Source organism: Toxorhynchites rutilus, chromosome 1 (genome assembly GCF_029784135.1).
Source record: "Toxorhynchites rutilus septentrionalis strain SRP chromosome 1, ASM2978413v1, whole genome shotgun sequence".
Taxonomy (NCBI): domain Eukaryota; kingdom Metazoa; phylum Arthropoda; class Insecta; order Diptera; family Culicidae; genus Toxorhynchites; species Toxorhynchites rutilus.
Window position 1 is genome coordinate 181612518 of NC_073744.1, and position 12646 is coordinate 181625163.

General features: G+C 38.7%; 3 protein-coding genes across 3 annotated transcripts; 1 reads left to right on the forward strand and 2 right to left on the reverse strand.

Moving 5' to 3' along the window:
- Positions 1-2520: 2520 nt before the first annotated feature.
- Positions 2521-5789, reverse strand: LOC129772183 (nuclear envelope integral membrane protein). Its single transcript, XM_055776189.1, has 2 exons — positions 5621-5789; positions 2521-5560 (listed from the first exon to the last, which is right to left on the reverse strand). Exons 1-2 carry the CDS (start codon positions 5691-5693, stop codon positions 4185-4187), a joined length of 1449 nt encoding a protein of 482 aa, XP_055632164.1. The 5' UTR covers positions 5694-5789; the 3' UTR covers positions 2521-4184.
- Positions 5790-8682: 2893 nt separating this feature from the next.
- On the forward strand, positions 8683-10239 carry LOC129770403 (nucleolar protein 58). The gene is made up of 3 exons (XM_055773229.1): positions 8683-8915; positions 8972-9572; positions 9635-10239. Exons 1-3 carry the CDS (start codon positions 8818-8820, stop codon positions 9866-9868), a joined length of 933 nt encoding a protein of 310 aa, XP_055629204.1. The 5' UTR covers positions 8683-8817; the 3' UTR covers positions 9869-10239.
- On the reverse strand, positions 9914-11077 carry LOC129770409 (S-phase kinase-associated protein 1-like). The gene is made up of 2 exons (XM_055773240.1): positions 10898-11077; positions 9914-10742 (listed from the first exon to the last, which is right to left on the reverse strand). The coding sequence occupies exon 2, from the start codon at positions 10723-10725 to the stop codon at positions 10237-10239; it is 489 nt and encodes a 162-aa protein (XP_055629215.1). The 5' UTR covers positions 10726-10742; positions 10898-11077; the 3' UTR covers positions 9914-10236.
- Between the last annotated feature and the right edge of the window lie 1569 nt (positions 11078-12646).

Genomic DNA, 12646 nt, shown 5'->3' on the forward strand with positions numbered 1-12646 from the left:
GTGAGCGGTAAGGGACTGGGATTACCGACACATGATGATTGTTGCGTGGACGTAATAGCTAGAATAACACACAAAGATGGTCTATTGAGGGGCCCTGAGTTATTAGCTCATGATCGTTCGCTTAGTAGCGGACACGCAACCAATTAGGCTACGAAGACCCCTTTTTTGTTTATTTTGGTTCTGTCAACAACAGTAATTGTTTACAACTCGGTCCGGTTATATAGTCGAATAGTGGCTAACTTTAAACTCCATGCTAAATGTGAACACATCCATGTGAAACTGAAGTATGAAAATCGCTCATGCAGTTAGAAATAAAGCAGCGCTATCTCCGTGATTTCAACCATCTCAGTCCTCGCAAATGATATGTTGGTAAACAAATGACGCCATATTGATTTTGATTTTGGGTAGCCTATATTCAATTGATGTCTAACCCCTGTTTTAGACACCACCCTCCCCCTCCGCGGACATTCCTGATACCCCTCCCCCTCTTGTCCACGTGAACATCCCTCCATTCTTTGGAGAGAATAGTTGATTTTTTCTATGTTTTATTCCATTTTTTTTGGTAAAAATTCGTTTGTTGTCATTTTTTTATAGTTTGCCGAGCGCGGGAAGCTCTTTTGTTATTTTGGCCGCTGAAGTCCATATGAAATTAATACTCATGGATCTACATTTTTAGTTAAAACCGACGCACGTTTGCTGAGTTTTTTGAGTTTTCAAACTCATAGATGTGTTCAAATATATATATTTGAATACATCTATGAAACTCATAGAATATTTTCTCTTCTAAGCATCATTTACATTACAAAAAACTTGGTTGGGTATTGCATGGCGGCTATAATGAACCTAGTCAAGACAAAACACCTACAGTATCATCGTGATTGATGATTTCGTTAAACAATATTTTTCTGTGTATCTTCGTTAATCGCGGGAAATATTCGGTTGCCCGGAAAACTCGTGCCGATTTTATGAAAAAATCAAAATCATAATTTTTATAGACATGCATTTCTTATATATGCACCATTTTGTATTTTTGTGCTCTCTGATGAGCCACAGTTCTGACAGGATCCTGAACAAATGATAATCTAAAGAAGATATATCTAGTAAATACGGCGAGTACCAGCCAAACTACGAAAAATGTTTGCCTAATTGTCAATAAGGTTTGGCATTGTCCTGGAGGAATACGACCCCCATCATATTGGATAATTCTGGCCTTAAACTCACCTTAGAAGTGTTCAGGTACCATGTAAGCACCTGGACAGCTCTTGAACTCCACTGAAAAGCTGAGATTTAGGAACTCCAACAGTTTCGTAAGCCAACTAGCAATTGAGATGATGACATTTTCCGAGCAGGGGATTCCATCTGGGAGAGTAGAAACTCGCCATACAGAATTTTTTTTTTCCAATCCAACCAGACACAGTGTATGACTTCTTCGAGGCAAAAACCGATACGTGTTTTAGTTGCGTTGATGAAGTGAATCGCAAATGGAGATGCATTCGATCAAATGTGTTTGATCAAATAATATGTAACCCATCCATTGCAGCGAATCTGTATTGCAAAAATTACTTCATTAAAAAAGAGCATCGCTGCTAGGAACACATCTCCAGACATATGACCCATGCATCAAAGAATGTGTTGTTTACCTTCATTTTCGCAAAACCTCAATAAATAGAAGCGAAGGAGCGGAGGAGAATCGAAACCCGCACAAAAATTAAGTCGTGCTTTGAATACACTCGACAACAACAAAAAATAGAGGTACGAAATTTTTAAGTAATTTTTGGAATTACATGAAAAATCAACGCATGAATATAGGATATACATAATTTGAAGCTAGAATTTTCAACACAAACGCGTGAAAACTAAAGTTAATAATCGTTTATTTCCAGGGTACGTATAGCATTTTGTACCAGGTTGTGTAGTATCGGGCCCCTCGTGGCATTGTATGACAGGATAGAATGCTGATAGGTCAGAAGTAGAAAGAGAGCAGATTGACAGACAGGGAGAGAAGTGAACACACGTGGATGGTATGTGTCGGGAAAATATAACTCATTTTCATAAAAGTTATCAAGTGTTTCAACTGCTGATCGAATACTACAGGTTGTACAGGGGTTTTGAGGATATACTAGGCTCAAAATGTGGTGTCAACATTGGAATATTTGCAAAATTACAGACTTTCTAAAACACTATAGCGAAACTGAACTTTTTAAAAATCGATGTAAAAAAGATTATATGAAATCACGTTCGTTTTTTCATCGATTCAACGAATTAACTTTGCACACAATTTATTGGAATTTTCAAAACTACAGCACGTTCATCATTTATTGAATTATTTATCATCGAAGACGATGGAGCACTTTTTCATTCAAACAAAAATAACTTTGAATTAAAAGGTTCTGCAGGAAAGTTCTTGGAATCCAATAAAAACTGGTTGATAAGGTTAATTTGATTTTTTGTTGACTTATTTAGCTGAAAGTCCCGAAAAACTTTGAAATATCAGAAAGAGGATGTGTATTTATTTGTTCCTATATTTTTATTCACTACATTCACACGCACCAAGATAACAATGTGTCCGTAATATATTCTAAAACTTGAAGCTTCGAAATGTTAAAGTTGAAGATTTTAAATGATGTATGTTTGTTTTTCACGAAGTTACAGCATTTCAAATTCACTTAACACTCTGTTCCTCTAATTTCTTTGTCGAGTATATTATACAATAGTAACATTCTTCGAGTGTGTCTTCATCCTAGTGGAATACATGATTCTCTCCTACCAATGGAAATAAATCGATCGCTCTCAGTTCATATGGATGACTTTTAGAATACACATTTCAGGGAAGAAATTCAGCCATATGAAAGATACGGATGTTTGATGCACTCAAGCAGCTTAACCCTTTTTTAAAAAACACAGAATACTACGTGGGCGAAAAGTTCAATAATTCTTGAAAATACAGCTTGAAAATTTATCGTGTCCACGTGGATATTATCTAACCCCCTTCCTCCCCCACCGTGGACATTTTGGCTTCCTTCCACCTTCACCTTAAAGGATAAAAAAAAGAGTGAACACGGAGCAACGAAAACATAACCGTACTCGATGCCGGCTGGATCCGGACTCCATTGTGGGTTTTTCGTTCAGTACCGATCAATGATTGAAGCATATATATTTTTTTGTGCTTCTGTTGATGCGCCATTATGGTTACAATTGTGTTTAACAGGTAAACAGGATTTGAAAAAGAAAATATAATTTCATATTTTTTTCTCGAAACTGTTACATTTGAGATAAGCCCTATTGACATGATACTCTAGAAATTTGGATAGAAGTGCATAGTGTTGCAGGACAAGGTAGTCTAGAATCTATGATTGGAATTTTAAAACCACAGTTTTCGATTGTTTGAAAATTGTGAATCGTTATTTCTGTGTATTTAACTCAAGTGATATATTTTCCTCTCTCAATTTTTACAGCCAAGCCAAATATAGAAATTTTACGTTTTATGCTCACCATTTCAGCCGTGAGTCAGTACCCCAAATTTCCGTCCTTTTTAAACCATGCTGTAGCTGTAATAAATTACATTTTTAATAAAATTATCCAGAATCTATCTTCTATCATTCGTGAATCTCGAGCACTGTTCGCGTTCACAAAAATACTATTAGGCGGCGGTGACACTGGATGCAGAAAAGTGATCGTACGAATTGTATGCAATAGTGAAAGTAAGCAACCACATTGAGTTGTATTGGTGTGGTTACATTGCTTCCACCTTGTTTCGTTCGAATTCGTCAGCTTCTATCGAACAAAATTGTTTGTTTCTATTCGTACAATCAAATTTTCGTGCGTACTCCTATCCAAAGTAACCTTAGCCTTATTCATAGTGTAATCTGCAAATCCTGAAGAGAACGACGAGAATTCCGCTCTTCGATTTCGGAAAGTAACTAGACGCATCAGCTACAAGTAAATCAGCATTTGTATGGTAAATGTTACAATATTCTTACAGTTTATTTCATCTACCACTGGACTAAAAACCAAATCGTAACCACAAACTACAGTTCAATTTGCTGCGGGTCAACATATCGGGAGACGTTTTATCTATGACTTGTCGAAAGTAAGCAATGGTATATTTACAAGAGAACGTGTTTCCAAATAAATTAAATAACTCCCTCCTCTGGCATCTAGCTGCTCTAGCTCTATCAATCACTTCAGTCCTCGTCTTCGCTCAACTCAAACTCATCAGCGGGTGGTGCAGAGGGCATCACCAGTTGTCTGCTTCTGCTGCGACTACTCCGGCTGCGACCATTCTGATTCGTGACAGCCGCTACCGTTGGTGTGCTGGTACTGGCCCTGCTGACGCCGTTTCGCAGTGTTTGTTGGGCAAATTTCTGATACGCTGTCGTCCTCGAGGCACCTCTCTGATTGCGCTCTCGCTGTGGTTCTTCCTCGTCGCCGCTCTTGTCATCCACCTCACCCTCATCGTCACTAATTTCCATCTGTGGGTTGGAAGTCTCGTACTCGAGTATTTCGCTATCGATCAGATGCGAAGAGCCCTCCATAAATGACGCAAACCTTGTCGGATCCCGCAGTTTCAACATCGTGCTCCACTGCTTGCACTGGGGACTTCTGCAGTACTCTCTCAGTTCTTCGAGAGCTTTAGTCGTTTCCTTGACCCCTTGCTCGTAATACTCTTCTTCGGTCAAAAAACGACGCTTCGGTGGGAAGCGGTTTCTGTAGAAGGATCTTGCTCGCATCGAAATGCTTCTCGGGAAAAAGTAAAAGCAGATGATGGCGATACAAATCCCAGTGGTAGCTTCCCGATAAGCGGATGAAAAGAAGATAGCTCCAAGCGCCGCCATTTGCAGGCTCCATTTGATGAGATCCTTGCTGCGTTGGTTTTTCGGAGGGCCCATCCGATAGCAGATGACAAAGCTTATAAATCCGGTCGTCAAAATGTACCAAAAGACGTAAACTTGGTACGTCACAAAAATCACCCTCAGATTATCCAGCATCATTTGGGCAAAGTATAATCCAAGCGTCCATCCGCCTATCATCACTCCGTACATCATCGGTTTTCTCGGAACCAACTTGCTTACCATGTAGACCACCACCAGAAAGCTGGCGAACACGCCCAAGCCTACGCCGCAGATGTAATAAAACAGCGCATTGTCACTCAGCTTTGCCGCCGACAGAAACACAAATATTCCTGCCGCGAGTATTATGACTCTCCAGAAATCGATACGAATCACACTCAGTCGAACGCTGTAGACGTCCCCGGATACAACCCCAATGCAGCTCTGGTTGAATGGATCCAGCTTGATCAGTCGCTTCTTGCTGTTCGACAGGATGTTGAACGAAAACAAGCTTTGCTCGGTTTCGTGATGAGAGCGAACCTCTTCCGGCGTGCCGCCCTCGTACTGACTGAAATCATCGTGATCGCAATCAAAGTGCAGAATGATTGTCTGAAACAGACTGACCAGCTGTTTCTCCTTTCCCCGATAACAGTAAGTGCGCAATCCGGGTCGATATATGCTCGAACGGTCCGGCTTGTACGCGATGACGCCGTCCGCATTTAAGTAGTGAACTGCAAGCGAAAAAAGGCATTTACTCGGTTCTAAAGCTGAAAAAACTATACATCACAAACCATTTGCAACAGTAGCAGCAAATCCCGTGCTGAGAGTAATAAAAATCACAGCAAACCCCAGTAGATTTCTCATCTTTAATCAAGATCAAGCTTGGATTTTACTTTACATTTCAATTCGATTGAGCGATTGTAAACAAACTGACTCGTTTCGCTACGGCTTTGAGGTTATGCGAGGAAACTTAACGGTTGAACCTTACGAATGCACGGCGTTGGACAATGTTGCCAACCAGTTCGATATTGAGCAATTCTAATTTATCACGTATACGGGGCCGGCCACATATCATGCACCTATAGGGGCGATAGGAAGTACGAAAATGTCCACGGTGAATGTGATGTCCACAGTCAGATCCAAGATGTGTGGAATAAAGGTGTGACCGTGTCGTCAATAAGTGCGCGAGGGGAAACGGTATAAATATACAGAGGACTGTGGAAAGGGATTTGACTGCAAATAGAGATGTCTAAATTTTTCGTTTATTCAATTGTCGATTAATCGTGGGGTCATTTTTAAATATTCGATTCATTCGAATCATGTTTTTCAGTATTCGATTAACCGAGCGAATATTTATTTCTTGTAATCAAAAAGAACAGATATATTTGTAATAAAAAAGTATGATGTCATAATTTTAAAAGTTACATTAAATATAATTTTGAAATAAACATGGTGCAGAATAATTGTTTTTGAATGAAATGGTATTTTAGTATATTGATAAATTTACCATTTCATAATTTTTTGAGGACGATTGAAAAAAAAGTACACAATGAGAATGATGCACAATATTATTATTGTACCAACATAAATTTTTTTCTGTTCAAAATTACCTGTTCTTTGAATGTTGAATGAAATAGCTGATTTGTTTGAATATTTCTGCTTGGTCCTTATAGCTACTAGTTCAAAAGAGGTACATTTATAGAATCATTGACCACTAGTATGGTATATTTTCCTCGGCACTCTGAATTTGAATACTACTATTTTAGAACGGGAGCTGAGACCACCTTCTTTAAGTCCGCCTTTTACTCTTGCAGACCCTGAATTCTTCTTCCCAGTCTCCTCCACCACCAGGGAATAATTTTTATGGTTCAATCGTAAATGATTTAGCATATCCGGAGAATTTCGACGAAACACCATGACGGTTAACACTCCTATACTCGCGCATAGGTCTGAGAGACCAAGAAATCAATAATTCGTTCATTTCTCAGAAACACATCAACACTACGACATTGCGATTCACTCTAGCTTCGTCATTCGTTGTTCATCATCGTTTAGCGTATCGTATAAGTTGGTACGAAGAGGACGTATATCACTTTTTCACCACCTTCGGTCTGAGACACCGACGCGCGTACAGGAGTAACTTTTTTGGACAAGTGACTTTTTTTCCTATTTTAGAATATTGTTCAATGAAATGTATAAATAATGTCAGTGGCGTGGAATATTCATTAAATATAATGCATAATATCATTTTCGAACTATTCTTATTTGATTTTAGTCCTTTTGTCACCGGATTGAACGGATTATTCGTCGATATACTCGTTGTTAGACTCATACGTGCAAAAGTAAAGTACAAATGTTTGACATTCGTATAGTTGTTCACTAAATATAATGGTCACGCATATACACACTTGTGAAATAAATGCACTTGCGGAAGAATTGTAAACTGTAAATTATAAATTAATTGGTGGCTTATGGTTATTTTTACAGTTACAGCTTCGGTTTTTTTTCTATAATATATGAGCTGAACAATATCGACTATAAAACAAGTCGCAGAAAGTTCCTAGAAATCCTTTTATATAATCTTTTTATGCCCCATCAAAAACAGGCATTAAGTTTTTGTTAACTAAGAACACAGAAACAAAGAATATTAAATATAGGAAAACTTGAAATTCCAGAAACCTTACAATCGAATAATTAACCGACGTCTCTAACTGCAAAACGCGGAAAAAATACCTCCATCACCGACCGACACAGAAAGTCGATTTATTCTAGAGGTGTGCAAATCAGCTCATCATGATGAACAGCTCTGATCATATCAGCTCATCTAAATGAGCTGTTCTTTATGAACAGCTCTTCAGCTCAGTTGTCAGTGCCGACTTTCAATTTGGGTCCCAAACTCAATAGCCACGAAGCCAGTTGGAAAATGGTAAAATTCAAATGAAATTTTTCACACCATATTATTAATTACTTGAAACACGTATTCCAGACTATTATTTACAACAGACTCAGCGAGTACAACATTTCCGACATTTTTACTGAGGCTTTACATTACAATAGAAAGTTTTCTTCAAAATAAAAAAAACCTTATGAGATTTTTGCACCGCCTGCAAACAAAGTGTTTTTCATTGAAATAGAATGCTCATTTGATACACAGAAGTTAATTTTCATTAATAATATGAATTTTAAAAACGTGTTCATTCTGCCTGATAGCCAATTATTATTTTTGGCGCCCCCTAAACTGGTAAACAAAGCTCAATGCCGTCAACGCGAATATAACAGTTGAAAAGACGAGGGACAAATGAAACTAAACTGATGTCTTAACACGAAGAGCGAGAGACGGTCAGTTCATTTGAATCTTACAGCTCACACACTCTCTTCAATTCTACAGCTCTTTTCTCTCCTTCATCATCATCAAAGTGAGCTGAAGAGCTGTTTGATTTTTTTTGCGAGCTGTTCTGCGTCAACTCACTTCAAAGAGTCGATTCTTCGGAACAGCTCATGAGCGGATGGCACATCTCTAATTTATTCTCTTGATTTGAAACAAAAAATAAGATAGAGTATATTACAAACCTAAATTTAATCGTAAAAGACTTACCTTTCAACTTCTCAATGCTCTTATTGCCACCAAAACAATTCCACACACAAAGAGCAAAAAAAAGATATTGCAAAATATTGCAGATTGTTTATATACAAAATCCAAGATGGCTGAAAGGCTTTTTTCATAAGTTGCGCTACCGTATTGTATCTATCGTGCTCCCTACCCACCCTAAAATTGTCCACGTGGTATGTAGATGACCCCTTCTAATGTTTTTCGCTCGGATTGCTTGAAATGGTGTCGATTCTTTTAGTAAAGAATATGTGTCTAATCAGTGTGTATTGAACCCTACAATTCCCAAAACAGCGGAGCTCTGTCATTTCTCTGCATGCATGCGGTTTTGTTTTTGTTTATTATCTCAACTGTACGTGATATCAAGCTGAATCGCAAAGGATGGCCGTTTTTGGTCCAAATAAGCCCCGAAAAATCCCGGTCCCCAAGCGGCATGGTGTGCGGGATCCACTCAAAAAACTTGCCGAGCGAGAAGCTGCGTAAGTGCTTTCAATAGTCCGATATATTCACCAACTGGTAATGTAATGTTATTCAGCATTAAGGACAAAATCAACAATCCACCGAAGGAACGAGATGTACAGGAAGTTTCCAACCGATTCAAGCGGTTTGTTCAGTTGAAAGAGCAGACCCAGAACCATGCGCTCATCAAACGCCAGAAACAGCAACGAGAGCGGAAACGGGCCAGTCTCCAGGTGGGTAGCTCGGTTATAAAGCAACTGCCAAAAGAGCCGGAACAAGCCTTCCTCGAACGAGTCAATCGCGTCCAGCAAGATCGTGTGGTTGAGGCCGAAATGGCCACCAAGTATAACGTCGAGATTGATCGAGACGAATCCACTGGGGCCGTCAAGCTGAAGAAGAAAAAATCCTACGAAATTGACGAGTTGTTGAAGAGGAAAGCGGAAGAGGCCAACGGACACAGAAAGTTCAAGAAACCAAAAGAGGTAAAAAAGAAACCGACTTTGGCGGAAAAAAAGGCTCTTAAGAAGAAGAAAATTGAAGATAAAAAGCGGAAGGAAGATGAATTACTGTTGCAGGAATATCAGATGGATTCCGTTCAGTTTGGTGAGGTTGTGCATGGTCCGCCAACACTAAACACCAAGCCTAGACACGCGGAAAAACTGGACGGGGCACCAAGGGTACAGGAGATGCTCTCATTTTGTATGTTCCTGGTTGAATAAATTTTTTTTTTTCGTTCCAGCCTGGAAAGAAGCGACTTTTACTGCACACACTCCTAGCTCCACAAAATGATGACGAAGACGAACAGAAAGAGCAACCCCAAACAAAAAAGTCCAAGAAAGTCTCACAGAACCCTACCAAAGTGGATCTTAAAGGAAAACGAAGGAAACTCCCAGTGGCCACCAGAATGAAGCTGGAGAAAGAACAACAAAACGTAATTGAGATTTACCGACAGATGAAGAAAGCAAGCAAATGAAATATAATAGAAAGGCCAAAATAAACTTCATGAAAACAAATCGTATTTTGTTATATATGTATAATGGTATTTATTTTTGCATCAAACGTAGAATTAACACTGCATTTCTAATTTTTGGATGTGAATGGAATCTACTGCTGCGACTAAAAACAAAAATCATCTTAAACAAAAAATCTCAGTTTATCTGAAAATTTAGCTTGTGCTGAAGATTCCTACGTTCTGTTTTGATTAGTCGTTCAAATATATCTGCTCTTTGTTGTGTCTACTCTCAACAAAAATGTAACCCCTAGCTTTTGATTACGAATTCAATTGTTTAATTCGTTAAATAATAAAACAAAATTAACGTAACTTTCCATCAATAAAGGAATTTACTTCTCCTCACACCACTCATTCTCCTTGCGCACTTGCTCCTCCTCGGCTGGTGTGAAATCGTTCTTAATGTTGAATGTTTTACGAATCTCCTCCGGGGTTTTACCCTTGATCATATTAGCCACTGTCTTGCACGTAACGTCCAGCAATCCTTTGATGTCCAGATAATTTGCGGCTAGAATCAGCTCGAACAGCGTTCCCTGATCTACCTTCAGGAAGTCCGCATCCCAGGAGCTGATGTCGTCGGTGCGCTTCTCCTTGTTCTCGTCATCCTCGGCCGGTGCTGGATCATCCTTGTGGTAGGTGGCCCACTGCAGAACCTTTCGCAAAATAGCCGAGTTTACGTTTGGCAGCGGGACTGGCTCATCCTCGCCCTCGTCCATACCCAAATCTTCCAGCATTGTTTTGATCGTTCCGGAACATTGTGCGATCTGGACGTCGGTGTCGAAAACCTCTCCGTCCGACGACTGCAGCTTGATGTTAGGCATTGTGTGTTGTTCTCTACCTGCAACAAGGAAGAGAAATCCTATTTATAGTTTCGATGGGAAGCACGATCCACCATTTTTATTAGCAACCATTGATCCAACCAACATACGATGATTCAGGTAAACGGTGCTATTACAACAAAATGGATGCGCTGCATCAAGCAATGAAACTTACCAGAAGATGTTCTCACGGATTATAACCCCTAAAATCACTTTTTCTCCTTGATTCAATTGTTTTTCACGGGTTGCTATTTTCGTAAGTAGCAAGCACACACAAAGAAAGCGAAAGAGAAATACACTTTTGAGCTCCGTTCGATTCCGAATCTGCTTGTGTTCTGTTTGAAGAAAAGGCTGCGATAGAACTTTTAAAGGCAATTTCACAAGGTAGCGTTTTTTACCCGTTTCATATTTTCGTTCGCGTTTTTCTACCCTACTAAACCAAGTTGTTTATATGGTGGGAAATGAAACCCAAGACGGGTCTATGGTACTACACTGGAGAAATAGTTTAGTAAAAGCAGCTACCAAATCTCTAGTAGCAAAAACATTGGTAAAATATACACATTTTTTGTAAATATTACTAAAATTGCGTAAAAAAGATGTCAGACGCAATGAATGTTCCTACCAGGAATTCGTATATTTTACTTCATACCATTAGTAAGTTTGTTTTTATTGTCATACCTAACAACTGTGATGTGCGCACTTTGTCTTTTGTCTTTTGGAGACGAAGCGATTCGGAGGTAAGCACTTTGTTTTTATTGAATTCAATTATGTATTCATCTCCCCCGAGAATTTGTTTTCATATTTTCGGCGGGGAAAATATCACAAGAAATTTTGATCCATATTAACATAATTGACCTAATACAATTTTTTTCTTTTTTAGTTGGCCTTAAAATTATATGCAGTACAATCATTCGTCATAAACACATCGGAGATAAGTTTTCGTTTTTTTACATCATTACATCAGTCACCTCGGTCGGGAAACTATTTTCATATTCCCGCCAAGGATAAACATCAGTTATATTCTATACATTACAACACTATTGACCTTTTTCCTTGTCTTTACAGCTGGCATGATCCCAGACTCGTAATACTTGTTTACCAAAAACCATCCAAGCTATGGGATTGAAGGTAACGGCGAGTTTGTCGCTAAGATTGGAATCTTTCTTCAACACATCATCGACCGTAAAAAAACTTAAGGTGAACATACATAATTTATCGCACATTTAATATCATTAACATATGTATTTCTTTGCTTCATAGGGACACGAGAGAACAAAATACGGATGAAACGTGCTAATTCTACCGTCACTCTGCTAATCAGCTAATTCAAATCAGAGCGATGTAGCAGGAAGAGGAACGGGAACTTGCTTTGGAAATGCTCATCAAATTGAGGTGGTTGAGGTTGCGATTAAAATTTGCCTCTTGTACGCAGTTTATAGAATGATTCCAACGAGAATTATTGATGTTGTTTATAGAATAAGTTATTAGTATAATGTATTCTAAATAAGTAGAATTAAACGCAATCAAATACAACTTTTTAAATTAAAAATAATTATTAAAAAATATTGTCATTATCCCTGATAATTACTTCTCACAAATATGAAGCAAAATTTTCACTGTTATTTCACCAATGTTGGACCAACAATTTGTAGTTTGTTTGACATATGTGCCTACCATTCTTTTTTGTAACATGTACCAATGATTAGTAGGGTAGAAAATGACTAGAGAATTGGTAACATGTACCAAAAAATTCGTCATATTTACTAAATTTTCCTCTCAGTGTAGGTGAGGCCGTTTCGTCACTAAGTTGGTTAGGGGAGCGGTATATAAAAACAGTACGGAAGAAAGCAGAAGGGGAATTATTTGCTTGTAGCGTGAAAGAGACAGACTGATCACGAGCGAGTTTCGGCACTAGCGTATTGTG

Excerpts from the sequence above, each read along its gene's own strand:
- LOC129772183 (XM_055776189.1), bottom strand. The coding sequence starts at position 5,693 with ATGAGAAATCTACTGGGGTTTGCTGTGATTTTTATTACTCTCAGCACG. Across the intron at positions 5,561-5,620 it reads TGCTGCTACTGTTGCAAATG|TTCACTACTTAAATGCGGAC; the intron begins GTTTGTGATGTA and ends TTTCGCTTGCAG.
- LOC129770403 (XM_055773229.1), top strand. The coding sequence starts at position 8,818 with ATGGCCGTTTTTGGTCCAAATAAGCCCCGAAAAATCCCGGTCCCCAAG. Across the intron at positions 8,916-8,971 it reads CTTGCCGAGCGAGAAGCTGC|CATTAAGGACAAAATCAACA; the intron begins GTAAGTGCTTTC and ends AATGTTATTCAG. Across the intron at positions 9,573-9,634 it reads AACTGGACGGGGCACCAAGG|CCTGGAAAGAAGCGACTTTT; the intron begins GTACAGGAGATG and ends TTTTCGTTCCAG.
- LOC129770409 (XM_055773240.1), bottom strand. The coding sequence starts at position 10,725 with ATGCCTAACATCAAGCTGCAGTCGTCGGACGGAGAGGTTTTCGACACC.